Source organism: Mixia osmundae (genome assembly GCF_000708205.1).
Source record: "Mixia osmundae IAM 14324 unplaced genomic scaffold scaffold_7, whole genome shotgun sequence".
Lineage (NCBI taxonomy): Eukaryota > Fungi > Basidiomycota > Mixiomycetes > Mixiales > Mixiaceae > Mixia > Mixia osmundae.
The window spans coordinates 725,293-746,883 of record NW_014575557.1 but is presented as its reverse complement, the minus strand read 5'-3'; the positions used below and the strand labels follow the sequence as shown (position 1 = coordinate 746,883).

The window sequence follows — 21,591 nt, the reverse complement described above, 5'->3', positions numbered from 1 at the left end:
GTCTTGACAAGTCCTGACGATATTTTGAGGCGATGGTCGTGCGACCAGCTCGATGGACGGACGACTATCTCGATCAAGAGCACTTGTTGGCCCTCAGGTTCGTCTGGATTGACGCCTCGCCGTCGCGCGAGCTGATCGCCCGTCTCAACAGAGAGTATCGATATTCTGCTGTCGATCTCTCGCCCGTCAGTCGGTATATCCTCAGACCGTGGTGGGAATGGGTAGCTGCTAGGATGCCGATATGGCTCGCGTAGGCTCTGAATGATGACTGAGCTCAGGATCGCTGACGATGCAGCAGGCCGAATGCAATTACACTCATTGGCTTCATGGCGATCGTCTTCAACGTCATCTGTGTCATCGTCTTCCTGCCGGATCTCGAAGGTCCTGCGCCTGCTATACTATACTTCAGGTACGCTGCATGTGACCGCGTGGAGTTTGAGAGCTTACGAACCCGCTGGTAGCTTTGCGGCTGGTCTCTTTTTCTATCAGGTCAGACGATGCTGGTGATCAGTATACATAGATGCTGATCTCTGAGTGATTTGCAGACGATGGACAGTACGCACTATCTTTGAGCGACGAAAGCAACAGGCTCATGGACCTGACAGATGTCGATGGCAAGCAAGCACGCAAGACGGGCACCTCTTCGCCCTTAGGCAAGCGCGCAACCAGCGCAAGAGACCCTCGCTGAGCGATACAGCAGGCGAACTCTTCGATCATGGCATAGACAGTCTCAATTGCGCATTAGGCGGCCTCGTGCAGGCTGCCGCGGTCGGTATGGGCCATACGCCTCTCGCGGCAGGCATGGTCGTGCTAGCATGCTGGCCAATGTATCTCGTGCGTCACCCCCTCAGCCAGAGGGCCCGCTTACCAGACTTGCAGAGCGCTTGGGAAGAATATCATACTGGCGTAAGTGCATCGTCGGACCCCACACACACGTCTGACCGAACAGCAGACACTGTATCTCGGCGTCATCAATGGACCTACAGAGGGATTGCTCCTCGCCATGGGAGTCATGCTGATCTCGGCTTTCCAAGGCAGGCTTGACATGTGACAACCATGGCATATATGCTGATTTGCAAGTTCGCTCGCGCAGGCCCTTGGTTCTGGCAGACGACTGCTGACGAGGCGCTACCGGGCTTCCTCTCGTCAATGGTCGGGGCTGACACGCGGCTCGAAGAAGTGTTCATGATCCTCGTCTTGTTAGCGCTCTTCGTCGGACACGCTCCAGCATGGTAAACATCCGGAATTTCATCGGCTATAGGGCTAATAGGCCCTGTCGCACAGTCTGTACAACGTCTACCAAGTCAGAAATAAGCACAATCTGCCCTACTTCGACGCAGTGTACCAAATCATGCCGATGCTGGTCTTTACCACGTCGAGCTTGCTCTGGATTATCTCGCCTTACTCGAGTCTGCTCGTCGACGAATATATGGTGGAATTTGCTCTACTACTTTGTCAGTCGCTCTGCTTGGGATGGCGTATGCCGCTGACAGCGACGATCAGGTCCAATCTTCGGGCAAATCTCAACAAAGATCATCCTTGCGCATCTCACCAAGGGCGAATTTCCAATGATTACGCCTGCGGTCTGGCCACTCGTTGCAGGCTGCATACTCGTCAACCTCCCCATATTGGGCCTGTGAGTCGTATCTAACGTGGCGTCTCGCGACTCATATAAGCTCATTCACAGCCCGGAATTATTCACGCCTATTCTTGAGCAGAGCTTCCTTCACATTGGCCTCGCAGTATCAGCATTGACGTACACACGATCCTCGCTAGAAATCGTGGACCGCTTCTGCAGCTTCTTAGAGATCAGTTGCCTCTCGATACCCTATCCCGGCAAACCTCCTGCGCAGCATAGAAGAGTCGCAACGATGGATCGTACCATTCACGTCCATGCGACCTAGTAGCCCCACACACTAGACATATTTGCTTGTATGTTTGTACAACGTGTAGCATGCATCAGCCTATGCGTAGACCTAGTGCAAGTCCCGCAAGGAAGGTCGCCCTTGGGCCGAAATCGGCAGTGAGAAAGTCGGCGAACCGATTGGCGATGCGTCCTAGCCGTGAGCCCGCCCAGCCTCGTGCCTGCACTGGGTTCGGACCACCGGCGGCGCGGTCGATGACGGAATTATAGCGCGTCGACATTCTGGCCCAGTCCATTTTGAGGAGCGACTGCGAACCCAGGTACTGCGTTACATCTCATGAGCATCATGTCGGGTTGAGTTTGATTATGTGCTCACTTGAGCCAGGACGAAGAGTCCGCCTAGAAAGAATGCGATGGTCTTGAGACCCTTCTTGATGAAGACGCCAGCACATATGCCGCAGACAGTCCCGAAGCCCAGCGAAGAGAGCTGTACTCGCTCTGGCTCATCCAAGCCGGAGCGAGATGAGACATAGGGCGCAGACAAGCTATCACATTTTATCCTCGATGGCGAGGTGTGAATGAGCAGACCGCCTAGCAGCACGGCAGACAGACCGAGTCCGACGCGTGAGTACGCAAGCGAGGGTGCAGCCCTCCATGAGCTAGCGACCAGACCTGACGATAGCGTCGAGTAAGAGGGCGAGGAGGTCCAAGTGGAGCGGGGTATCCACCGAGGCTGCTCTTGCAAAAAGCGAGATCGGCTCGCACTCGCTCGGGCAGATCTGTGCAGGAGGGTAGACAAAGTGCTGGGGGGAAGCGTCCGCTTTACACCACATTGGGCGATCAACATCTCCTCGCTCTGCCGATCTTTCCACGGACAAGCGCGTCAACTTACGAACAGACGCGAAGCCGCTCTGCGAGAGAGTTCTCGCTCGCAGATCCATTGTAGATCACAAAGGCGTGCAAGCAGCTCACTGCCCGTGGAGACGCTCGACATACGCTGCACCTCGTCGGCGTAGACCGAAGCAGAGACGCAGGAAGGGGCAAACGCGCAAGAAAGCGTGAGCAGGGCTGAGCGCAGTTCCGACATGCTCAGCGCAAAAGGAGCTTCGTGTCCAGTCTCGAATACGTACCGAATGCCATAGGTTGTCTCAACGACACGTCAGACATCCGCTTGAGACTTCTATCCGAGTGAGCAACGTCACATATCGCTCAACGCCAAGCATCAAACGCGCCGCAGACGATCAGTGCACGATAAGGCCGCGAGGATGTCGACGGCGATCAGCTCACGACCCACCAGACGACAGTCTATGATGGCCTTTGCACAGACTGGCTTAGATACGAGCAATGCGGGGCCAAGGCGCGGCTCGTCAGACAGCCAGGCTCCCTCCGAACCGACATCAAAGTCGACTCACCTTGCCAACGCTATAACCTCGCTCGAGCACTCTCATATAGTGCATCCAGAAGAGCTCAGTCCGACATCCTTTTCGAATGGGATGACAGGCGCGGTCGCGCCCAAATGCGGTGGCTGTCAACTCGCGCTTGAGGAGAATTCAGAAAACATCGTCGTCAGTTTCGGAGATGGCCTGTGGCATCTTGACTGGTTCGTCATTCCTTAAGCTCTCCGCGGATCTGTCTCACTGTATAGGCTATCTGTGCCGCTTGCGACGAGTAGCTTGTAAGTCTTGCGTATGCTCATGACGCGCCGTTGCTGAAAAGATAGCAGTCGATGCGCAAAATGCGGCAACCTGGTCGAACACGATACCAATCTTTTGCTGCTCTCAAACGGCTCGCCAGTGTATGTACTACTCTTGCGACGCCTTTGTGCTGTACTGAACCCTCGTAGATGCGAGAATTGCTCATACATCTGTTCCTTCTGCGGCCAAGGCATCTCGAACGAAGCTATCGTCACAGGTCCGTCTGGCAAAGAGTTTCAAAGGACGAGTGCTCACAATGAACTCGATATCATAGGTGATGATTCATATCACGCAGAATGCTTCAAATGCCGATCGTGCTCAAACAAGATCGAGGAACTCGTCTTTGCAAAGACATCGCAAGGCATCTACTGCATGTCCTGTCACAACGAACGCGTCTCTCGCAGTCGCAAGCATGCCGAACAAAAGCGCCAGCGTAATCTGCGCAGGCAATCTCAAAGTCTCGGACCGTCACGCGAGTCCACTTCTCAGCCAAAGTACAGCAGAACATATTCAGATCATTCCTCCGGTAGTAGCAGCCAGCCGAACTTGGCAGCTTTGACGTCCGAAGCGCCTTCGCCAAAGGTCAAGACGAAGTCATCTTTCAGCTCGAAGACGAACGGCGCACCGCAGTCAAGTCTGCGTCCTGTGCCCGGTTCGAGCGGCGACGAAGCGTCTTCGCCCGGCAGTGCATCATCGCATCGAGCCTTAGACCAGACAGGCAGATTTGTCCCACACTCAACGGGTAGCAATCATGCATGGCAAGCGAGGGACATCAGTACGTCTAGCCATAAGTATGCAACATCGGCCTCGCCGCAGCCTATCGAGCGCTCAGCCTATTTCACGTCAGCGAGCCCCGTCCAGAGCGCAATCGTCGAGGCGCATCAGAAGAGCCCACCAGCTCGCAATGCGTCGATGCCCAGTCCCGAAGTTCACGTCCGTTACTCGAGTATTGACGAAGAACAAGACAAGTTTGACCCGACTCAGCTGAGCGGCTACGGCAATCTGTTCGATCGTCGTGTGGATCAGGAAGAGACGCGCAACGCACTCGAGAATGGTCTGCAGTCCCCTACGCTATTGCAAGCCCAGGGATCGAGCAACAAAGCAAGTCGTCGTTCCGGCTTCTACGGGCATTTTCAGCCACCCACGACAGCCCAGACAGCTTCACAATCCTCGCAAGATGGCAACAACTCTGACAGCAAGTCGGCCGACGCAGCTAGCTCGCCTGCTCTGACTCCGCCGCCAAGGCCGAAGCGCTCGAGCCGAACCAATGTACTGCCAGAGTCAATGTCGTTCTACGATCCGGACATGCTTGTCTTCTTAGACGCTGTCCATTCACCCAATTCTCCCGCAAAGCAACGCATACCAAGTCAAAGCGGCGTGCCGAACGGTTTTGCGTTGCCACATCCCATTCCAGATAGTCCCACCTCCCCTACTCAAGCATCATCGGCTGGTCACGAGCGAGCCCCTGACCACGTAGAGCATCTCAGTCCAGACCCCGGCGCTGATGGCCTGTTTGGCGCTGCTAGCGGCGAGGACAGTGCAGACGGCGGCAAGCTTGGCTCAGATACCCTGACGAGACGAGTACGCGAGTCAATCAGAAGATCGCGCGGTAGCATGCGTACAGGTTCCGCGGAGATGTCGGTCGATGTGACGCTCGTAGAGATGCTCTTGACCGAGCTTGAGGCGACCAAAGAGAAAATGAAGGAGCTCAAGGCGAATTACGGTGCAATCCGTCGAGCCAGCCGAACAGCCTTCGAAGGCTTCAATCTGGCCCAAGAAGAGTACAACAAGGAAGTTTCAGCGCGCAGGGAAGCGCAAGCTCAGATGTCGCTCCTGAAAGAGGAGATGAAGAGTCAGGCAGCCCGACTGTTCAAGATAGACGAGGAACAGAAAGAGCGAGAAGCACTTCAGCGTCAATCGCGCGAGCTCCGTGTCGATGTTGAATCTGTCGAGCGTAAGCTGTCAAGCCTGCAGGCGGAGCGAGAGATTGCCGTTGCCGAGATCGAGGAACTACAGAGCGACAATGACAGGTAAGTGGTCTAGGGACTTTCCGCAGTGACGCTTAGGCCGTGTGACAGGCTGCAACTACCACAGGCCAAGGATCGTCTCGCATCATCCCTGAACGAGCGTCTGGATGAAGTTAAGAATCAACATCGCACAGAGGTGGCCGAACTCCGACTACAGCGTGACATACTGCAGCGCGAGATCGCTGAACTCGGCCAGACAAAAACCGCACTCGCGGAGCAGAACAACGATCTGCGAGCTAGGAACATGACCTTGCTCGAGGCGAACACTTCTGCTCAGCGACATCTCGATCAGGCTCAGACCACACTACGGCGCCTTCAGGATCAGGCCAGCACTGCTCAGCAGCAAAATGGAACGATCACGCCCAAGAATCGACACATCCTGGTACCTTCGATCAGCAGTGTATCTTCTGCCTCTACCGAAATGTCTCGAGATGGTACAATGGTCGTGAGCTCTGTGCAGACGATCGAACCTGTCACAGCAACCGCTCGCAAATTTAAGTGGGGCAAACACAAAGCAGGCGCAGACTCAAGGTCTCTGCCGGCAGGCATGCGCTTCAATTCTATTGAGGTTGGCCGACAACATACCTTGCAGCCTACCAGCATTCTCCGACCTGTCAAGTGCGAACACTGTTCGGATAAGATGTGGGGCCTCCAGGAGCTGCGATGCTCAGCTTGCGGAGTCTATTGCCATTCAAAATGCGCGCCCCATTACAACATTCTGTGCAATTCCGTGAGCGAGGAGCCGGGCGAGGCAAGCCCAGCGCCTGTACTGTTCGGCGGCGATTTAGTCGTCCAGGCAAGGAAGGATGGTAGCACTGTGCCCAAAGTCGTTAGTAGGTGTATCGAAGCGGTCGAGGCGATCGGCATGGACGTGGAGGGTATCTATCGCAAGACAGGCGGTAGCGGACTCGTCAAGCAGATCACCGCTGCATTTGAGCGAGGCGAAGATCCAGACTTGGCGAATCAAGATATCTTCCATGACGTCTCGGCCACCACTTCTGTCCTCAAGAACTACTTCCGCGCGTTGCCGAACCCGCTGTTCACGTTCGAGCTCAACGAGGAGATCCTCGCGACGACTGATATCCGGCCGCTCGATGCCAAATTAGAGGCACTCGGCAGGTTACTGCGCGCTCTACCGGAGCCTCACTTTGACACAGCGCAGATGCTCGTCATGCATTTACATCGGTTCGTTGCGTGCTTCACTTACTAATGTACGTGCTGATCATGTTGCTGAGATAGAGTGTATCAACAAGCGCAGCAGAACAAGATGACGCCACAGAATCTGGGCGTCGTGTTCGCACCAACGCTGCTTCGCTCGGAGGATCCGAACAAGGACTTTTCAGAGATGGGTCAAAAGTGTAAAGTGGTCGAGACCTTGGTTGAGCATGCTCCCAAGCTCTTTTCATGAGCATACGCACGCTTCTGTATTGTAGTGGTAGTAACATGATGCAACAACAGATACACAACATCTCGCAATTATGCGAGCTTGACCGCATCCGGATCGGGAGTGTCATCATTTCCATCAGAGGTGTCACAGCTAGACATTTCTTGGTAGACCCAGTCGGCCTTGTCGTCTACCATCTTGACAAACGATCTGCCGCATGCTACAAGCACGGTCACAAAGTCAGCTCCCTCTGAGGGTAGATTCGATCCGACATACCACAATTGTGCATGCAGTCTGTATAGTCGATTTTCGCCGCTTCGCCTGGATCGTTCGGCGAATACATGGGCAACACAAGGGATTCGACCATGCACGCGCACGATGCGAGCGATATTTCTTTGTTGATCTTCAACACTCTTGGTTTGCCTTGAGCGTTGACATACTGCACAAGACTGTATAGTCAGCCGTGCTTGCACTGATAGCCGGGCGAGCTCACTCTAATCTCGACTGCAATTTCGTGACGAACGTGAATGGGCGTCTTCGTACCCGCGTGTGTGGTTGGCCGGAGAGCATACTCCGAAGGGAGCCTGACCAGGTGTCTAGCGCTGAAGGGCCTGCCTTGCCGCAAGAATGTGAGACCACCGTGACTTGCAAGGCGTCGTTTCATCGCATCGGTGAGCTCGTCTAGATCTCTATCAAAGATGGGAACATGGTCCGGGTCTCGTGCCATTGATTTGCGCACTGCAGGAATGCCATGCCGATTGACAGCTTGCATTAGATGACAGACAAATTGATCGCCTGCGGGGCAATTGGCCGTTGTCTTGTTTGCAGGAGATTGTCTGGTAGCAGTGAGAGGAATGGGAACTGATTCGGCATCATCGCAATTCCGTTTGTGCTCGGAACCGTCGAGTAGAAGGAGCTGGCGACGCTGAACTGGACAATTGATGACAGGGTGTACGCCCTCGACAGGAGCCAGCGTGAAATGCTTGAGTGAAGTCAGAGTGGTATACTGATCGATGTAAAGGCCAATAGATTTGAGGGGTACGTCTGCCGGTGGATCTGGCATGTCGAGATAAAACAGCAAGAGGCCAGAGACAATGAAATGGTCTGTATTCAGGTAGATCGAGTAAGGGCCAAGTTCGTCCAAGAAGTCATCGACAGAGATCTTCAAGCCTGGCGGTGGTTCTCCTAGACCGGAAGGATTGACGACCAGTATGGGCCGCTGCTGGGCGACGAGATCCATTCCAAGTGTCCCCAGATGATGGGCAACTGCTTTGCAGTCTGACTTGATGCGGCAGTACTCGTCTCGGCCATATGATGGCAGGTGAGGCGGCAAGATGAAGACAAAGTCATACGTGTGCTCGCCCTTGACATGGAATTGGTTCTTGACGACTTGCAAGGTCTCCTCGAACACTGTGGCGCGTTCGGTCGCGCCTGCTCGGCAAATCAGACGTTGAGAGCGCAACAGACGAGGACATATGCTTACATCCTGGTGGATAGAGTTCTATGTCGTGAGTGAAAGTGACGTCCAGCGTGAGCTCTCTCGCTTTGGGCAGATAGACCGAGACTTGTCCGCGGAGCAGCGTCTCTTCCACCGGTCGTTGCTCGACGATTTGTACAACGGGATCTGAGGTCCGAGAGTTAGTATCGGACAGTATTTGCGGATTCTGCCGTACCTGAGGGCAGCAAGTAGACGAGCGGCGGACTAAGGCTCAGCTTGATCCGCGCAGAGTCGAAGAACATTTTCTGAGCGACCGTCATCCTGCGGACTCGCCTTTTGTAGACGGGTACGTTGGGCGGCCAGCGCCTCGGGTGACGATCTGCGAGGCTCGCTTGTTGCCTTGGACATCGGACTGGAGGTGACTCGAGCAATGTGATCGACGAGCAATGTGATCGACATCCGCTTTCCCACGTGGACAGGTTATAAACGGTGACTTCACCCGCAAGCTGCGCCGAGTCACCCGTCGATACTTGATCATGGTCTCGATGAGCGACATATGATCGTCGGAATCCCTAAGTACTACCCGCTGCAGTCGGGAGACGCCGCTGTAGACAAGTCACAGACGCCGATAGGACCGCGAAAGCAGCGTCAAGTGTACACCTACATTGCCGCGGCATCTGCAGTCCTGCTCACCGTCCTCGGGAGCTATCTTCTCTGGACGGCCGGCATGTCCAGCGCTTCATCCCCGGGAGCTCGCACTAGTCTGGAACGCTACCTTTCGCCTACAAGAGACGATGATGCCAGACATCTCGGCAATGTCACGCCCATCAATGTCTGGAGCCACAACGATGAATGGAGAGCTGATCCTCTCTTTGACGCTCTGCGACAAGGCTGTACCTTTGTCGAGGCCGATGTCTGGCTCGTTGATGGTCAAATCCTCGTCGGACACAACGCGGCTATGTTGACGCCAGGGCGCAGCCTGAGGAATCTCTATCTCGATCCTTTGCACAAGCTTGTCGCCCACATCAATGCGCGTGCAGCCCAAGGCAGCAGTGTCCAAGGTGTGTTTGCTATCGACGAGAACCAGCCGCTACATCTTTGCATCGATATTAAAGTTGGGCCCAATCAGACAGCCGGACAAGTCTTTCAGGCGCTGCAGAGTGAACTCAGATCTCTGCGAGAGGCAGGATACCTGACGACGTATGACACCCAGACGGAGACATGGTCACGGTCAGCCATCACGGTCGTAGGCACGGGCGCAACTCCAATGCAGGGCGTTCTCGAGATGACGCAGCGCGATATTTTCTTCGATGTCCCAATGAGCATGATCGCAGACAGTGCCACGATAGACAGCACTGTCAGTGTCACCTCGATCTCGGACTATCAGGAACATGTCAATTGGAACGGTCGTGAGCCTCACGGCCGTGAGAACGCAATACAAGTCGTCAAGAGTTTGATCAAAGATTCAAAGAAGAGCGGCATCCTCTCGCGCTTCTGGAACACACCCAGTTGGCCTATCGTGCGCCAGAAACCTTTTCTTGTGAGCCCTCGCTGACGCTGGGGCAGTATGCGCGCGATGCTGTCTGGCGAATGTTGCTCGACGCAGGCGTGGACGTACTGAACGCTGACGATCTTGTGGCGGCTGCTAGCTTTTGAACAGCCGCTCGACAACTGAAGTGCTCGTGTTGTCGCTGTATTCACGCTGTATGTTCAGTCGCAGAGGGCGCATCAACATGTGGTGCAGCTGTGGGGATGTGAGCACTTGAGTGTGTCTGCCCCGCGCGCCCTTGCCACACTAACATCCAAGACATGGCTCTTTCACCTCTGGGACGAGCGGTAGCACGTTCGTTCGACAAGATAGCACCACTCAGCTTAGCAGAGTCCTGGGACAATGTTGGCTGGCTTTTGCAAGCAGCAAGACCGAGAACAGGCCGGCCAGGCAGAACAGTCGTCTTGACTATCGACCTAACCACTGCAGTCTACCGCAACCTGCCTGAGGACACTGGCATCGTTGTAGCCTATCATCCTACGCTGTTCAGCAGTATCAAGCAGATTGGCATCGGCAACAATGCTCTACAAGCCAGCATCCTCGGACTCGCGCGAGACGGCATAAGCTTGTACAGTCCGCATACGTGCTTGGATGCAGCTGTCGGAGGCATCAACACATGGCTCGCGAGTGCGTTCGACAACGTCAGCGATGCCAAAGTGTGCAGGCCAGTCGCAAATCCTCCCGCACATCACGAGGGGGCAGGGCTGGGCAAGCAGGTTCAACTGAGCAGTGACGTCGAGCTCGACGAGGCAGTCAAGCGGATCAAATCGCATCTCAATCTCAAGACTGTCATGCTTGCTCGGTCAGATCAGCCCAGATCGCAGCGCGTGAGGAGTATAGCCATCTGTGCAGGAAGTGGCGGCAGCGTGATTGGCAACGCGGATGCTGATTTGCTCTGGACGGGCGAGATGTCCCATGTGCGTGTGACAGGCTGTGTCTTGTCTGTTCGCTGATTGGTGCACAGCACGAGATCCTTGCGGCTACCGCTCGTGGTACGCATGTCGTGCTTTGCAATCATTCTAACACAGTAAGTCGAGTTCGATCTGGCCAGACGTTGCTCACCTCTGGACATGGGCAGGAACGAGGCTATCTACACACTCTGAAGCGGAAGCTAGAAGAAGAGCTGTCCACAGACCCGCAAGCAGAATCAGAAGCCTGGCGCGTCATCATCGCTCAAGAAGACAGAGATCCCCTGGAGTTTGTCTGAGCTGCCTGACAATGCGCATATCGACTTGACGCTCTGTAGCGGCTGCTCGAGCGCACTACTTTGCTCGCTGCTGCTCGTCTACCCAGTGACGAAGCTGCTTCGCAGAATACTTTCAGCGTGGTCTCGTTGAGATGCTGCTCAGGAGCTCAGTCAAGTTTCGTCGACGAACCGAGGCACAAAGACAAATCAGCTTGGGGCGCTAGGGTGTCTCGTAGGCAGGGGAAGCGCGCCAGCGGAGACGGACAAAAAGCTCAAGATTGCATGTTGACATGGCACAGTCGAGTATTTCGAAGCTACATCGGTAATTGGCAAAACCGCTGCCCGATCGCGAACTTGAGTTGCTACAGGAAGGGCTAGCCTTGCGACTGAGCTCGCGTGGCTATCTGACCGTATCAGAGCGGCGCCGCCACAACAGTCTCAAGCATGAAGTAATCATGGATTGCTGAAGCTCGAGCTGCTACACTCCATGTCGATCGACTTCGGCCTGACTCGCTTCCGTTCTTGCCAAATGAGTCGACCCTCGGCCTCGAGGTGCACCTGTCCAGTGCTTTGATTGACCCGACCGTTGCCACTCATTGCGGCGACCTTGTACACGGACTGCCCGCAACCGATACCTGCCACATTGACCTAGCTGTATTGAATCGCTTCGGGGATCGCTTGTGACTGAGAAGCCTGCAGTTCTGGCATTAGACCGAAGCGGCGAGGTCGACTCTTGGTTCGGTGCCCCGAGGAAGTCCTCGATGATGCTGACAGTTGTCGCTCATTTACCGTGTCTGTATTGCTGCGTGAGCCCCATACGCACAACGTCGATCGCTATCTTTTAATCTCGTCTACAAAGTTTGTTGAGGCCGCATTGCGGGCAACTGCGAGCGATCGGATTTGTCTCGGCGCGATAGCAGCGCTTACGATGCGGCTAGATTGGAACAGAAGCATTGTGCTGAGAGTGGTTCGGACCGCGTAGGCAACGTCGTTGTATGATCCGCACAAAGACACAGCTAGCGCTGAGAGATAGCGCGGTCGCACGGAGAGGCCTCTGCGATTCGCAGGCCGAGACAGAAGCCCCAAAGCGCAGCATCAGTCGAGATCCAAAGTCCATGCTTTTAACCGATCCGATCGCATGTCACACTGTACGAGTTGCAACTATCTCGATGCCTATTTGGCAAGACAGGATGGCTGGTCGTGGAAGTAGCCCGGCCAAGCAAGCGACTTGATGTCGTCCTGCCAGATTGCGTCCTTCTGGCTAGGATCGCGTTGAGAATCGCAAGTCATGCCGTGGCTTTTCACACTAGAGCACACGTCAGCGGCGAAGACGTCGCGAGGCGCAACAGATTTACCCTACGCCGGCAATAGAGCTCGGTGCCAGGGCATAAACGAGGCGTTCGGGACACTGCCAGTGGATTCGCATGTTGACGTCAACATTATTCTTTGAGACTGATTGGGCAACAGTGTCAGTCGCTACTTTGGTTTTCCAGCTATAGACTTGCTCTGGTAGCTGTAAAAGTTGCCGCAGGTGGGGTGAAAGTTGTACGACGGGTCGATGATCCCGATTTCCTCAGTATCAACGTCGATATACATGGGTATACCGCGCGAGTCAGACTTCATCGTGAAGCCTGGATAGCGCGTCAAATGTGCTGAGTACAAGTCAAAGGGATCTACCCAGATAGAAGACCGCATCGTTGAGCAACGTCATCGCCATCACACAGTGTCTGCCTTGCCATGTGAGTCTTCATCTCTGATCACGAATGTGCTGACCAACCTGGTGAAAAAGATTTTGGGATCGCACGTTTGTGTGTTTCGGGCAAGAAGACCAAATTTAGGCTTGACGACCGCAGCTGTAGCGATGGAAGCAGACAGACACAGGCCGACCATGATGCAAACGAGACGCGCTGGGAACATCATGACTTCAGGCTGTGGAGCAGGCGCTGTTGTCGCTGCAATCTGATCGCACAAAAGGAGGCGCAAGCATGGACGCATTGATGAAGCAAGCAACGCATGGCGAGTCAAGGGACACTAGCAACGAGCTGTGAAGCGCAATAGCACCGGAACTCATTCCGCGACTATCGATTGTGCATGACTTCCAGCCTTTCGTTGGTTTCGCGATGCCAGCTGCGTATGGGCAAGCCTTTGAAGAAAGCTCTGTGCCTTAAGGCATGGATGAAGGTGCAGAATTTCAGAGCGACTGATCAGCTTTATGCAATTCGAAGGGTACTGTCGCGGCCCCGCCATCCCCGCTAGGGGCACAAGCTCCCCCTCGGAGGCCTCGCAGGCGCCAGCAAGACAGGACCGGCTGCAAGCTCAGTCAGTGTCTGACTTCGACAGCAGAAGTGCGACGCACCGACACTACAAAGCCGCTGCGCGAGACTCCGCGGACTCGAATCGCCCCAGTATTCGAGGACAGCAACATCCGAGATAGCTACTGACCCGCTCGGCATACCCGCTTCAGCTTCGCGCACCGTCTCTGTTCACTCTCTGTACGTGCCAAGATGAAGGGGCTCGGCAAGGCCATCGTGCGGTACGCGGTACATGTCCCTCGGCCGGTCACATGTGGCTAATAGCAAGGCGGTGCTTCCAGGACGCCGCACATGCTCACAAGCAAGGTGGGCATGGCAAGCAGTGAGTGTTCCAACCTTGCAGCTATCAGTACTTTCCGCTGACACAGACGCAATGCATCAGAGTCGAGCGACCCAGAGTACGTGGGCTGGTAGACCTGGCTCTTCCAAGCTGATGGGCGCTGTCCACAGATTCGATGACCTGAACAGACGCTTTACCGTCGTCGAGGGCAATGCGACTAAATTGCTCAAAGATGCGGAAGCCTATCGCTCCGCCGCAGCCTGTGCGTCGCCCCCTTGGTCGCATTCTGCTTGCCTGACGCGCAGACAGCCCTTATTGACAGCGCTGGCAACTTCTCGGGCAACTTCGCGGAGCTGTTTCAGCCCATCGGCGACGAATATGGACTTGATGCCAAATATCCAGACGGTGCGTCGCAGTCCTTGAGCGCCTTGCACGCGACTCACAATCCATAATCTCTCAGCGGTCGACACCATCAAGAACATATCAAGTTACCGTGGTGATATGGCAGCACTTAAGGAGGCAATACAACCCGAGCTCGAACTCATCGATGCTAGGATTATCATACCCGTCAAGGAGTATATTGAGCTCATAAAGAAGGCGCGAAAGGCCATCACAAAGGTACTCTCAAATCAGGCTACCAGAACGCTCGGGGCTGATGCTCCGGTGGACAGAGAGATCACAAGCTCATCGATTACGACCGGCACAACAACGCATATGTCAAGGCGCGTGACAAGAAGGAGAAATCGCTCAAGGAGGAGCAGAACCTCTTCAAGGCAGGTCGAATGCCCTAAAGGTGCTTCCATGCTGACATTGTCGCCCAGCTCGAGCAAAATCATGAGCAAGCATCGCAAGAATATGACTACCAGAACACGCTTCTCAAAACTGAATTGCCGAGGTCAGGCGCGACGAGGAGTCGGGGCTCAAGCTAATGCGTGCGCAGATTCATCGAGATCTCTTTAGCTTTCATCAAGCCTCTCTTCGAGAGTCTCTATTTCATGCAGTCAGTCGCCTTACTAAGCGAAGTGAGCGAACTCATGCGCAGACAGGCTCAACATATTCTACACGATGCACGAATCTCTGGAAGCGTACACGTCTGGCAAGATAGAGCACGTCAGCGATGTCGAGCACGCGTATACGGCCAAGCTGGGAGATGCAGGCGAAAAGGTCGCCGAGCTTTCCATAATCCGTCGAGTGGGAAGTACCCAGATGCTTCTTGCTCAACATCGGGGCGGGGCTGGTGCAGGCTCGAGCTTGAGCCCTTCAAGGTCGTCAACGCTTGCCAGTGCATCATCGACAACTTCGCCCACCCGGCCCTACGGTGCCAAACCAGTCTCGCCAGGCCTCAACAGAGCGACATCGGGCACCTACTCCGCGCCTCCTCCCTACACCGGTGGAGCGGTCGCTGCCGCCGGCAATGGAGTCGCAAAGAGGCCACCGCCACCTCCCCCGCCCAAGCCTGGCGCGCGCGTCACATACTGCACAGCGCTGTATGACTTTACAGCACAAGCTGCTGGCGATCTCTCCTTCAGTGAGCTTCTCGCTTCGAGATCGAGACGGCTGCTGATAGCTTTGCAGGTGCTGGCGATCGCATCGAGCTCGTCGAGCGCACGGCGAGCACAGAGGATTGGTGGAAAGGCAAGCTCAACGGCCAGTCGGGCAGCTTTCCAGGTGAGCCTATCTTCCTGTACTGGAGCGAGAGTCTGACCTGAGATGCGACGCAGGCAACTACGTCGAGATTGCACAGTAGAGCGTCACTGCCGTTGTACTTCTAGTCACTCATCGCGTTCTTGTCGTCTCCGGCCTTTCATTGAAACAGAGGAAGTACAACACGCTCCCACTCGTTTTCCCATTGACACCATCTTGCTTGCTCTGCTCCGTATCGTGAGTCTGTGATACCGGCTCGGAGAATGTCGAGCATCGATGGAAATTCTCTGAATTCTCGTAAAGCCGTCTGTTGGCGAGTCAGCACGGTCATCCACAGCGCCCGAGATACTGACAATGAATCTATCTGCAAGATCGAGAGCGTTGCAGGCGGTCAAGCCGTTCTTGCCATCCTGTACCAGTTCCGGCAGGCTGAATCGAGCGGGTCAATCGCCCAATATGCCGACAGGAGAGTCAGTCAGCTCACCTGTCAAAGTTCAGAGCGATGACGGGTAGTCGTGCACCGAACATATCCACCACTTTCATCGGAAGATCGAGCCCCGAGCTACTTGCGTGAAGACTGATCCCCAGATCAGCGGCGCCTGTTTACGTGTTAGCGGTCATCGTTTGCGCTGCAGATTGGCGAGCGCACCTAGTAAGAGTGGATAGTCTGAGCGCTCTAGCCAGGCTGTCTTGACGCGAACATGCCGCCAGTCTTCTTGCTTGGATTGCCGATCATATGCAAGCTCGAACGAAGCTTTGCCGGGTCCCTTGCCGGTGATGATGGCAAGCACATCCGGCAGGACTGTGACGGTCCGGTCGGTCTGTGCTTTCGAGTGCCGCACTGCTTTTTCGTAGTGAGATAGAGCATTCAGTAGCATTCCGAAATCTTCGTCTGGCGTCCAGGAGGTTGACGAGACGACAAGAGCAGGACTGCTGCCAGCCGGCAGATCTTGTAGCTCGCGCAGGACAGGCAAGCGCGAGATGAGCTGAGTATCGCGCAGCAACATACCTCAGCATTGACGACGTACCCACAAGCTCTCGGACGTACCTGTCGGCGTTCGCAAGCATCAAGCCGTTTGAATTCATCGCTCGGTCTGTCATAGAATGTCCGTTTGTCGCCCCTGCTGCGCGTTAGCAGCGATCTTGTAGCTCAGCGGCCAGCTTACTTCAGCTTCCATTGAGTGGATAAGACGGTGCGCATGTGGTCGGTCACAAAGAGATGGGCATCTGCCGATCTGCCAGCACGTGATTCGAGTGCGCCCGCTAATCTGACAATTGGGTTGCGGCTGCCCATACTCTGCGCGAGAATAGATGTCGAGGTATTGTGCCAGTCTATGCACAGCTTTGTGTTGGTCAGATAGCGAATGCATCGGACGAGCACGAGCGTGGGCAGCGATGGAGGAACTTGAACGAGCATCCATTGCTTGCACGGCACGGGCGCATTGTACTCTTGCTGATGATCTTCCTCGTCGTGCTCAGCCACCGAAAGCCGGTAGAGCTGCAGTCCAAGCTGCCAAGACAAATGCAGAACCTTGCTTGCGAGGACAAGGGCTCTAATGAGCAGATGAAGTCGCGCGAGCCTGATCACTTTGGTAGTCGTGCTTCGGGTATCGTTCAGCCAGCGGTCTGCCTTCCCCGTCTGAAGTGGTCGTAGAGGTCGCATATCCAATCTATGGGCGTATTTGGCTTGTAGCAAAGCATGATCATCCCCCAAAGGCGTGGTGTCGTAGCCGATCAAGGTAACAGCAAATTCTCGTCTCAGCAGCGAATTTGCATGGTAGGTCATCCGTGGTGATCGAGCAATATCGCCCAGAACGACAACAATGATCCTCCCCGCAGGTCTAGAAGTCCCACTGGCGGTTGTACGTGCTTGGCGAGCTGATCGAGTGCGATAGCTTGTTCGGTCAGGATAAAGGAAAGGCGAGCTTGACAGGCGACGATACAGCCATGCTAGCGAGAGCAGAGCTACGAGTGAGCAGATGGCGGCCGAGATGACTGCCATCTGCCACTGCAGCGAGCCTGAGCGGCCGGTCTTGTCGTCGACGAACGGATGACGAGCTGGCGAAGCAAGCAACGCGATTCGGCTTTGCTCGGCTTTGCGCTTGCGAATCCGAGCAAGCCAGTCAAGATGGCTTTTTTGCCGAGGCTAGCAGGTCAGTCGATCTGCATAGCACTCGAATCAGCGAATGCTGACGCTCTGGGACGACAGTGCCTGCGATCGGCGGCCTAGCACTCTTGCAGGCCTCTCTTTACGATGTACCTGGCGGTACTCGAGCGGTCATGTTCGATCGCTTCTCAGGTGTCAAAGAGACGGCAAGTCTGACAGCTCGTCACGGTGCTTACGCTCACTGACAAGCTGGACGGGTACTAGGCATCAGGAGAAGGAACACATTTCCTCGTGCCGTGGCTTCAGAGAGCGATCCTCTATGACATTCGCACCAAGCCTCGCAATATCTCTACTACGACAGGTTCCAAGGATCTTCAGATGGTCTCCTTGACCCTTCGTGTCCTCTCTCGACCCGATCTCGACAATTTGCCGACGATTTACAAGACCCTGGGTGGGTAGCATTGACGTGGCCGGCAAGAGAACTGCTGAAGGCTGCTGTCTCTCAGGCATGGATTACGATGAACGTATTCTGCCCAGCATCGGCAACGAGATCCTCAAGGCCACCGTTGCTCAATTTGATGCTGCCGAACTGATCACACAGCGAGAGGTCGTACGTCGCGCCCCTTGCTTCATCTCGACCAGGCTAACATCGAAAGCAGGTCTCGTCGAGAATAAGAGAGGACTTGCTCAAGCGTGCCTCTGAATTCAATATCGTTCTCGAAGACGTCTCTATCGTGAGTCTCTTCGCCTAAGTCACTGCTTCAAGAGCTCAGATTGGAAACTATCTCGCAGACGCACATGACATTCGGCGCAGAGTTCACAAAGGCTGTCGAGCAGAAGCAGGTCGCCCAACAAGGTCTGCCCATGTCAGTCGGCTCGCAGCCCAACCATGCTTACCATTTCTGGATCTCACAGAGGCTGAACGCGCCAAATTTGTTGTCGAACGATCAGAGCAAGAACGACAGGCTGCCGTCATCCGCAGTGAAGGCGAATCAGAGGTAAGCCATCTTCCCAAGTTTCTGTAGGTCTGGTGCTGACTTTTGCACAGGCTGCCACAATCATCTCAAAGTCGCTCGAACGCGCAGGTGAAGGCATGGTGCAGCTCCGACGCATCGAGGCTTCTAGGTAGGCTTTGCTCGCTTTGACCAATCTCTCTTGCAAACTCTGACACATCTCACAGGGACATTGCCAGCACGCTGGCCAAGTCAAGAGGCAACGTCCAATACATTCCGAGCGGAGGAGGCAATGTGCTCATTCAAGTGCCGCCCCAATAAACGACTACCCCTCGCGAACTATTGTACCGCCTATGTCATACCACTGACGCTCGAGACTTTGCGGACTGTAGGCAAAGCTGAGCAATCCTGCTATGCAGCGGCCGCCAATACCAATCATTTCTCGAATATGGCCAAGTGATTGCGTGGCAAAGAGGGGTGGCGCTAACGGGGAGTTCCGATCGCTGAATTACATAAGCTTATTTTTGCTTCTTGCCGCCAATCGTATATAAACTCTCGCGTCTGAATTTTCGCCCGGCCTTTGTGCGTGCGCGAAAATAAAGAGCACCCGGTGATGGACGTGGCAGACACGAACGGTGCGTCATACAGTGCGAAGCTCCACTGGAGCAATACTGACATGGCCAGTACATGATTGCAGGTCTGACAGCGACTACGCAAGCGGCCTCTGAGCCCGCTCCTGTCGCCGTCAACGGTCTGTCACACGACTCGGCTGCTGGGAGTATAGGAAAGCAGGAAGAGCTAGATGGGATAGCTACCAGCGACTCTGTCTCATTGGGCATCGACTCAGCCGCGGTTGATGTGAAGGCATCTGCCACGCATCAGGACACATTCAGTCCACCGCCCGTACACGAGCTCAAGGCTGATGCAATTCCACCGCCTGCTGCTATCGTCCAGCAAGGGCCGAACGGACACGATGCCGTCTTGTCTTCGGAGCTCACCGCAGAGTCAACTCCGCAAGCGACCGCGACCGAGCCACCGACGAGCAATGGGATAGCATCGCACGACTCGATCATGGCAGAGTCCAGTGCGAACAGCCAGGCAGCATTGTCGAGCGATCCAGTGTCAGCGCCGCTTGATCCTTTACCAGCAAGTGCGCCCTTGCCCTCAGCGCCAGAGCCAGGCCATGCTCCCGTGCCCGCGCCAGTCCAACCCTCCTCCGCCCCTTTGCCAGCAGCAACCGCGACAGCGCCCCCCGTACCAAGCATACCTGGCGTCGTTGTCCCAGAAACCTTTGTTGCGCCCTCTGCGATGCCAAGGACAGGAGGACCGCTTCCTCAGGCACAACACAAGTTTTGCTTGGCGACGGTACGCAATCTCAAGCGAAACAGGGAAGCGCCCGCTTTTTGCAATCCAGTCGATCCAATCGTGCTTGGGATACCAGCCTACTTTGCATACATTCGCAATCCGATGGATCTGTCCACAGTCGAGAAGCATCTCATCGCAAACGAGTATGCCTCAGTAGAGGAATTCAGGTCAGAGGTCAAGCTCGTGTTTGATAATTGCTGCGCCTTCAATCGTGAGGAATCACCAATCGGTCTGATGGCTCGCCGGCTGGAGGGGGCCTTCAATAAGACGATGCTCAAATGTCCGCCAGCTTTGCCAGCTCCTCAGCCAATCGCATCTACGTCTGCATTGCCATCGACACCAACGTCTGTCCAACCAACAGCGCTCGAGCTCGATCCCGCTGCCTATCAGACACCGGCAGCGCTCGTCGACTCGTCTGCGCCCGATTCTGCTGGCATAAAGCGCGATCGCCGCCCGTCTGTCTCTATGGTGCCTAATATTCGTCGCAACTCAGCCGATGGCCGCAGCAAACGAGAGATTCGACCGCCTTCGCAGTATGATCTTGAGGACAGTCTGACAGCTTCAGGCAAGCGCAAGGGCAAGAAGCGCAAGTTTGGCAGCAGCAGCAAGAGTATTCAGGAAGGTCTCAAGTTCTGCAAGGATATCATTCGTGACGTCCAGAAGCATCGCTACTCCGAGTTCACTTATCCATTTCTTGCACCTGTTGGTCAGTTAATCATCTCGAGACTTTTGGTCGAGGCTGATGACGGTAGGCAGACTGGCAAGCGCTCAACATTCCAGATTATCCCAACGTGGTTCAGCATCCGATGGATCTCGGCACGATGAAGCGACGTCTGGACGCCGGCTACTACAACCATGCATCGGAATTCGAAGCCGACTTCCGCTTGGTCATCGAGAATTGCTACAAGTTCAACCCAGTCGAGACGCCTGTCCATCAGATGGGTCGCAAGCTCGAGGCGTTCTTCGAAAACCGTTGGCGAGACAAGCCTGCGTCTCGGCCTGAAACAGAAGAGCCGGACTCTGATTACGAAAGCGACCCGGAAAAGCGATCAAAGATCTTGGCAATCGAACGACAAATTGCGGACTTGCAGAATACCCTGGCAGAATTGAAAGAACCTGCTAAGAAGAAGGCCAAGTCGAGTAGGCCGTCTTATGGCTCTACGAAGAAGTCGAAGAGCTACAGCAAGTCGGGTAAACCGAAGACGGGCCAGAAGGGCAAGGCTTCCGACGGGGACGACGATGGCGGAATCACGTTCGAGATGAAGCGCGAGCTTGCCAATAAGATCACGACCTTTGAGGGCGCCAAGCTCGAGCAAGCTATCGACATCATCCGCAGTGCTGAACCTCACCTCCTGGGTGTAAGTACTTTCGAAATGTCATCCCGAACTGCGCTGACTAGGTCATGTAGGACGAGTCAAAGGAAATCGAGCTCGACATTGATGCACTCGATCCGCAGACTTTGCTCAAGCTCTACCAGTTTGTCGTCAAGCCGAAGAAGACTCGTCAGCCTTCAGCACATACGGCAGCAGCACGACAGATGGACGAGGCAACAGAGAAGCGAAAGATCGAAGCACTTCAGAACAAGCTGGCAGAGATCAGTGGGGTCAAGAAGGGACCTGCCTCGTCGTCTGCTTCCGACTCGAGTGATAATGACTCGGACAGCGGAAGCGACTAATCTTGACTCATCGCGTGATGTGTTCGTCTGTAGCTCGAGCATCTCAATGCAAGCTCTTTTGCCTCATCTTCCACTTGTCTTTGCGCTTAGTGCGGGCTCCTGGTGGCGATTAC

At 55.0% G+C, this 21,591-nt stretch overlaps 11 protein-coding genes across 11 annotated transcripts; 7 read left to right on the top strand and 4 right to left on the bottom strand.

The window, feature by feature from the left end:
- Positions 1-32: 32 nt before the first annotated feature.
- On the top strand, positions 33-1,904 carry L969DRAFT_95630 (uncharacterized protein; the record flags this gene model as incomplete). Its single annotated transcript, XM_014711628.1, has 11 exons — positions 33-97; positions 152-250; positions 299-409; positions 589-653; positions 701-834; positions 880-906; positions 953-1,034; positions 1,094-1,232; positions 1,285-1,454; positions 1,504-1,636; positions 1,688-1,904. The coding sequence occupies 11 exons, from the start codon at positions 33-35 to the stop codon at positions 1,902-1,904; spliced, it is 1,242 nt and encodes a 413-aa protein (XP_014567114.1).
- Positions 1,905-1,907: 3 nt separating this feature from the next.
- Positions 1,908-2,747, bottom strand: L969DRAFT_88998 (uncharacterized protein). The gene is made up of 2 exons (XM_014711627.1): positions 2,241-2,747; positions 1,908-2,187 (listed from the first exon to the last, which is right to left on the bottom strand). The coding sequence occupies exons 1-2, from the start codon at positions 2,709-2,711 to the stop codon at positions 1,960-1,962; spliced, it is 699 nt and encodes a 232-aa protein (XP_014567113.1). The 5' UTR covers positions 2,712-2,747; the 3' UTR covers positions 1,908-1,959.
- Positions 2,748-3,129: 382 nt separating this feature from the next.
- L969DRAFT_51314 (uncharacterized protein) lies at positions 3,130-6,993 on the top strand (the record flags this gene model as incomplete). Its single annotated transcript, XM_014711626.1, has 7 exons — positions 3,130-3,464; positions 3,510-3,539; positions 3,585-3,659; positions 3,708-3,775; positions 3,833-5,588; positions 5,637-6,770; positions 6,825-6,993. 7 exons carry the CDS (start codon positions 3,130-3,132, stop codon positions 6,991-6,993), a joined length of 3,567 nt encoding a protein of 1,188 aa, XP_014567112.1.
- A 68-nt stretch (positions 6,994-7,061) lies between these two features.
- On the bottom strand, positions 7,062-8,727 carry L969DRAFT_18564 (uncharacterized protein; the record flags this gene model as incomplete). Its single annotated transcript, XM_014711290.1, has 5 exons — positions 7,062-7,189; positions 7,246-7,408; positions 7,463-8,400; positions 8,453-8,593; positions 8,643-8,727. 5 exons carry the CDS (start codon positions 8,725-8,727, stop codon positions 7,062-7,064), a joined length of 1,455 nt encoding a protein of 484 aa, XP_014566776.1.
- A 236-nt stretch (positions 8,728-8,963) lies between these two features.
- On the top strand, positions 8,964-10,063 carry L969DRAFT_51253 (uncharacterized protein; the record flags this gene model as incomplete). Its single annotated transcript, XM_014711625.1, has 2 exons — positions 8,964-9,926; positions 9,974-10,063. 2 exons carry the CDS (start codon positions 8,964-8,966, stop codon positions 10,061-10,063), a joined length of 1,053 nt encoding a protein of 350 aa, XP_014567111.1.
- A 135-nt stretch (positions 10,064-10,198) lies between these two features.
- On the top strand, positions 10,199-11,500 carry L969DRAFT_104405 (uncharacterized protein; the record flags this gene model as incomplete). The annotated part of the gene is made up of 5 exons (XM_014711624.1): positions 10,199-10,873; positions 10,921-10,983; positions 11,035-11,153; positions 11,250-11,374; positions 11,442-11,500. Exons 1-5 carry the CDS (start codon positions 10,217-10,219, stop codon positions 11,498-11,500), a joined length of 1,023 nt encoding a protein of 340 aa, XP_014567110.1. The 5' UTR covers positions 10,199-10,216.
- Positions 11,501-12,315: 815 nt separating this feature from the next.
- L969DRAFT_95624 (uncharacterized protein) lies at positions 12,316-13,595 on the bottom strand (the record flags this gene model as incomplete). The annotated part of the gene is made up of 6 exons (XM_014711623.1): positions 12,316-12,448; positions 12,498-12,594; positions 12,648-12,773; positions 12,820-12,869; positions 12,920-13,094; positions 13,499-13,595. The coding sequence occupies 6 exons, from the start codon at positions 13,593-13,595 to the stop codon at positions 12,316-12,318; spliced, it is 678 nt and encodes a 225-aa protein (XP_014567109.1).
- On the top strand, positions 13,565-15,760 carry L969DRAFT_88991 (uncharacterized protein). The gene is made up of 13 exons (XM_014711622.1): positions 13,565-13,675; positions 13,736-13,776; positions 13,837-13,852; positions 13,905-13,996; positions 14,044-14,139; positions 14,195-14,352; positions 14,406-14,507; positions 14,556-14,629; positions 14,675-14,734; positions 14,781-15,262; positions 15,310-15,402; positions 15,456-15,685; positions 15,732-15,760. Exons 1-12 carry the CDS (start codon positions 13,647-13,649, stop codon positions 15,479-15,481), a joined length of 1,269 nt encoding a protein of 422 aa, XP_014567108.1. The 5' UTR covers positions 13,565-13,646; the 3' UTR covers positions 15,482-15,685; positions 15,732-15,760.
- L969DRAFT_88990 (glycosyltransferase family 33 protein) lies at positions 15,515-17,454 on the bottom strand. Its single transcript, XM_014711621.1, has 6 exons — positions 16,545-17,454; positions 16,427-16,499; positions 16,028-16,364; positions 15,863-15,977; positions 15,732-15,807; positions 15,515-15,685 (listed from the first exon to the last, which is right to left on the bottom strand). Exons 1-6 carry the CDS (start codon positions 17,378-17,380, stop codon positions 15,539-15,541), a joined length of 1,584 nt encoding a protein of 527 aa, XP_014567107.1. The 5' UTR covers positions 17,381-17,454; the 3' UTR covers positions 15,515-15,538.
- L969DRAFT_88989 (uncharacterized protein) lies at positions 17,411-18,997 on the top strand. Its single transcript, XM_014711620.1, has 9 exons — positions 17,411-17,531; positions 17,588-17,691; positions 17,750-17,936; positions 17,992-18,095; positions 18,145-18,219; positions 18,278-18,341; positions 18,401-18,483; positions 18,534-18,610; positions 18,666-18,997. The coding sequence occupies exons 1-9, from the start codon at positions 17,507-17,509 to the stop codon at positions 18,757-18,759; spliced, it is 813 nt and encodes a 270-aa protein (XP_014567106.1). The 5' UTR covers positions 17,411-17,506; the 3' UTR covers positions 18,760-18,997.
- A 16-nt stretch (positions 18,998-19,013) lies between these two features.
- Positions 19,014-21,591, top strand: L969DRAFT_88988 (uncharacterized protein). The gene is made up of 4 exons (XM_014711619.1): positions 19,014-19,073; positions 19,136-20,509; positions 20,560-21,161; positions 21,212-21,591. Exons 1-4 carry the CDS (start codon positions 19,052-19,054, stop codon positions 21,476-21,478), a joined length of 2,265 nt encoding a protein of 754 aa, XP_014567105.1. The 5' UTR covers positions 19,014-19,051; the 3' UTR covers positions 21,479-21,591.

What these genes read in the sequence shown, in the direction of transcription:
- L969DRAFT_88991 (XM_014711622.1), top strand. Translation starts at nt 13,647, where the DNA reads ATGAAGGGGCTCGGCAAGGCCATCGTGCG. An exon ending in CTATCGCTCCGCCGCAGCCT is followed by an intron (nt 13,997 to 14,043) that starts GTGCGTCGCCCC and finishes ACGCGCAGACAG; the next exon opens with CCCTTATTGACAGCGCTGGC. An exon ending in CCAGTCGGGCAGCTTTCCAG is followed by an intron (nt 15,403 to 15,455) that starts GTGAGCCTATCT and finishes GATGCGACGCAG; the next exon opens with GCAACTACGTCGAGATTGCA.
- L969DRAFT_88998 (XM_014711627.1), bottom strand. Translation starts at nt 2,711, where the DNA reads ATGTTGATCGCCCAATGTGGTGTAAAGCGGACGCTTCCCCCCAGCACT. An exon ending in GACTCTTCGTCCTGGCTCAA is followed by an intron (nt 2,188 to 2,240) that starts GTGAGCACATAA and finishes GATGTAACGCAG; the next exon opens with TACCTGGGTTCGCAGTCGCT.
- L969DRAFT_88988 (XM_014711619.1), top strand. Translation starts at nt 19,052, where the DNA reads ATGGACGTGGCAGACACGAACG. An exon ending in GGACGTGGCAGACACGAACG is followed by an intron (nt 19,074 to 19,135) that starts GTGCGTCATACA and finishes ACATGATTGCAG; the next exon opens with GTCTGACAGCGACTACGCAA. An exon ending in TCCATTTCTTGCACCTGTTG is followed by an intron (nt 20,510 to 20,559) that starts GTCAGTTAATCA and finishes GACGGTAGGCAG; the next exon opens with ACTGGCAAGCGCTCAACATT.
- L969DRAFT_88989 (XM_014711620.1), top strand. Translation starts at nt 17,507, where the DNA reads ATGGCTTTTTTGCCGAGGCTAGCAG. An exon ending in GACGATTTACAAGACCCTGG is followed by an intron (nt 17,937 to 17,991) that starts GTGGGTAGCATT and finishes GCTGTCTCTCAG; the next exon opens with GCATGGATTACGATGAACGT. An exon ending in GAAGCAGGTCGCCCAACAAG is followed by an intron (nt 18,342 to 18,400) that starts GTCTGCCCATGT and finishes TGGATCTCACAG; the next exon opens with AGGCTGAACGCGCCAAATTT.
- L969DRAFT_88990 (XM_014711621.1), bottom strand. Translation starts at nt 17,380, where the DNA reads ATGGCAGTCATCTCGGCCGCCATCTGCTCACTCGTAGCTCTGCTCTCG. An exon ending in AGACTATCCACTCTTACTAG is followed by an intron (nt 15,978 to 16,027) that starts GTGCGCTCGCCA and finishes ACACGTAAACAG; the next exon opens with GCGCCGCTGATCTGGGGATC. An exon ending in ATCTTGCAGATAGATTCATT is followed by an intron (nt 15,686 to 15,731) that starts GTCAGTATCTCG and finishes ACTCGCCAACAG; the next exon opens with ACGGCTTTACGAGAATTCAG.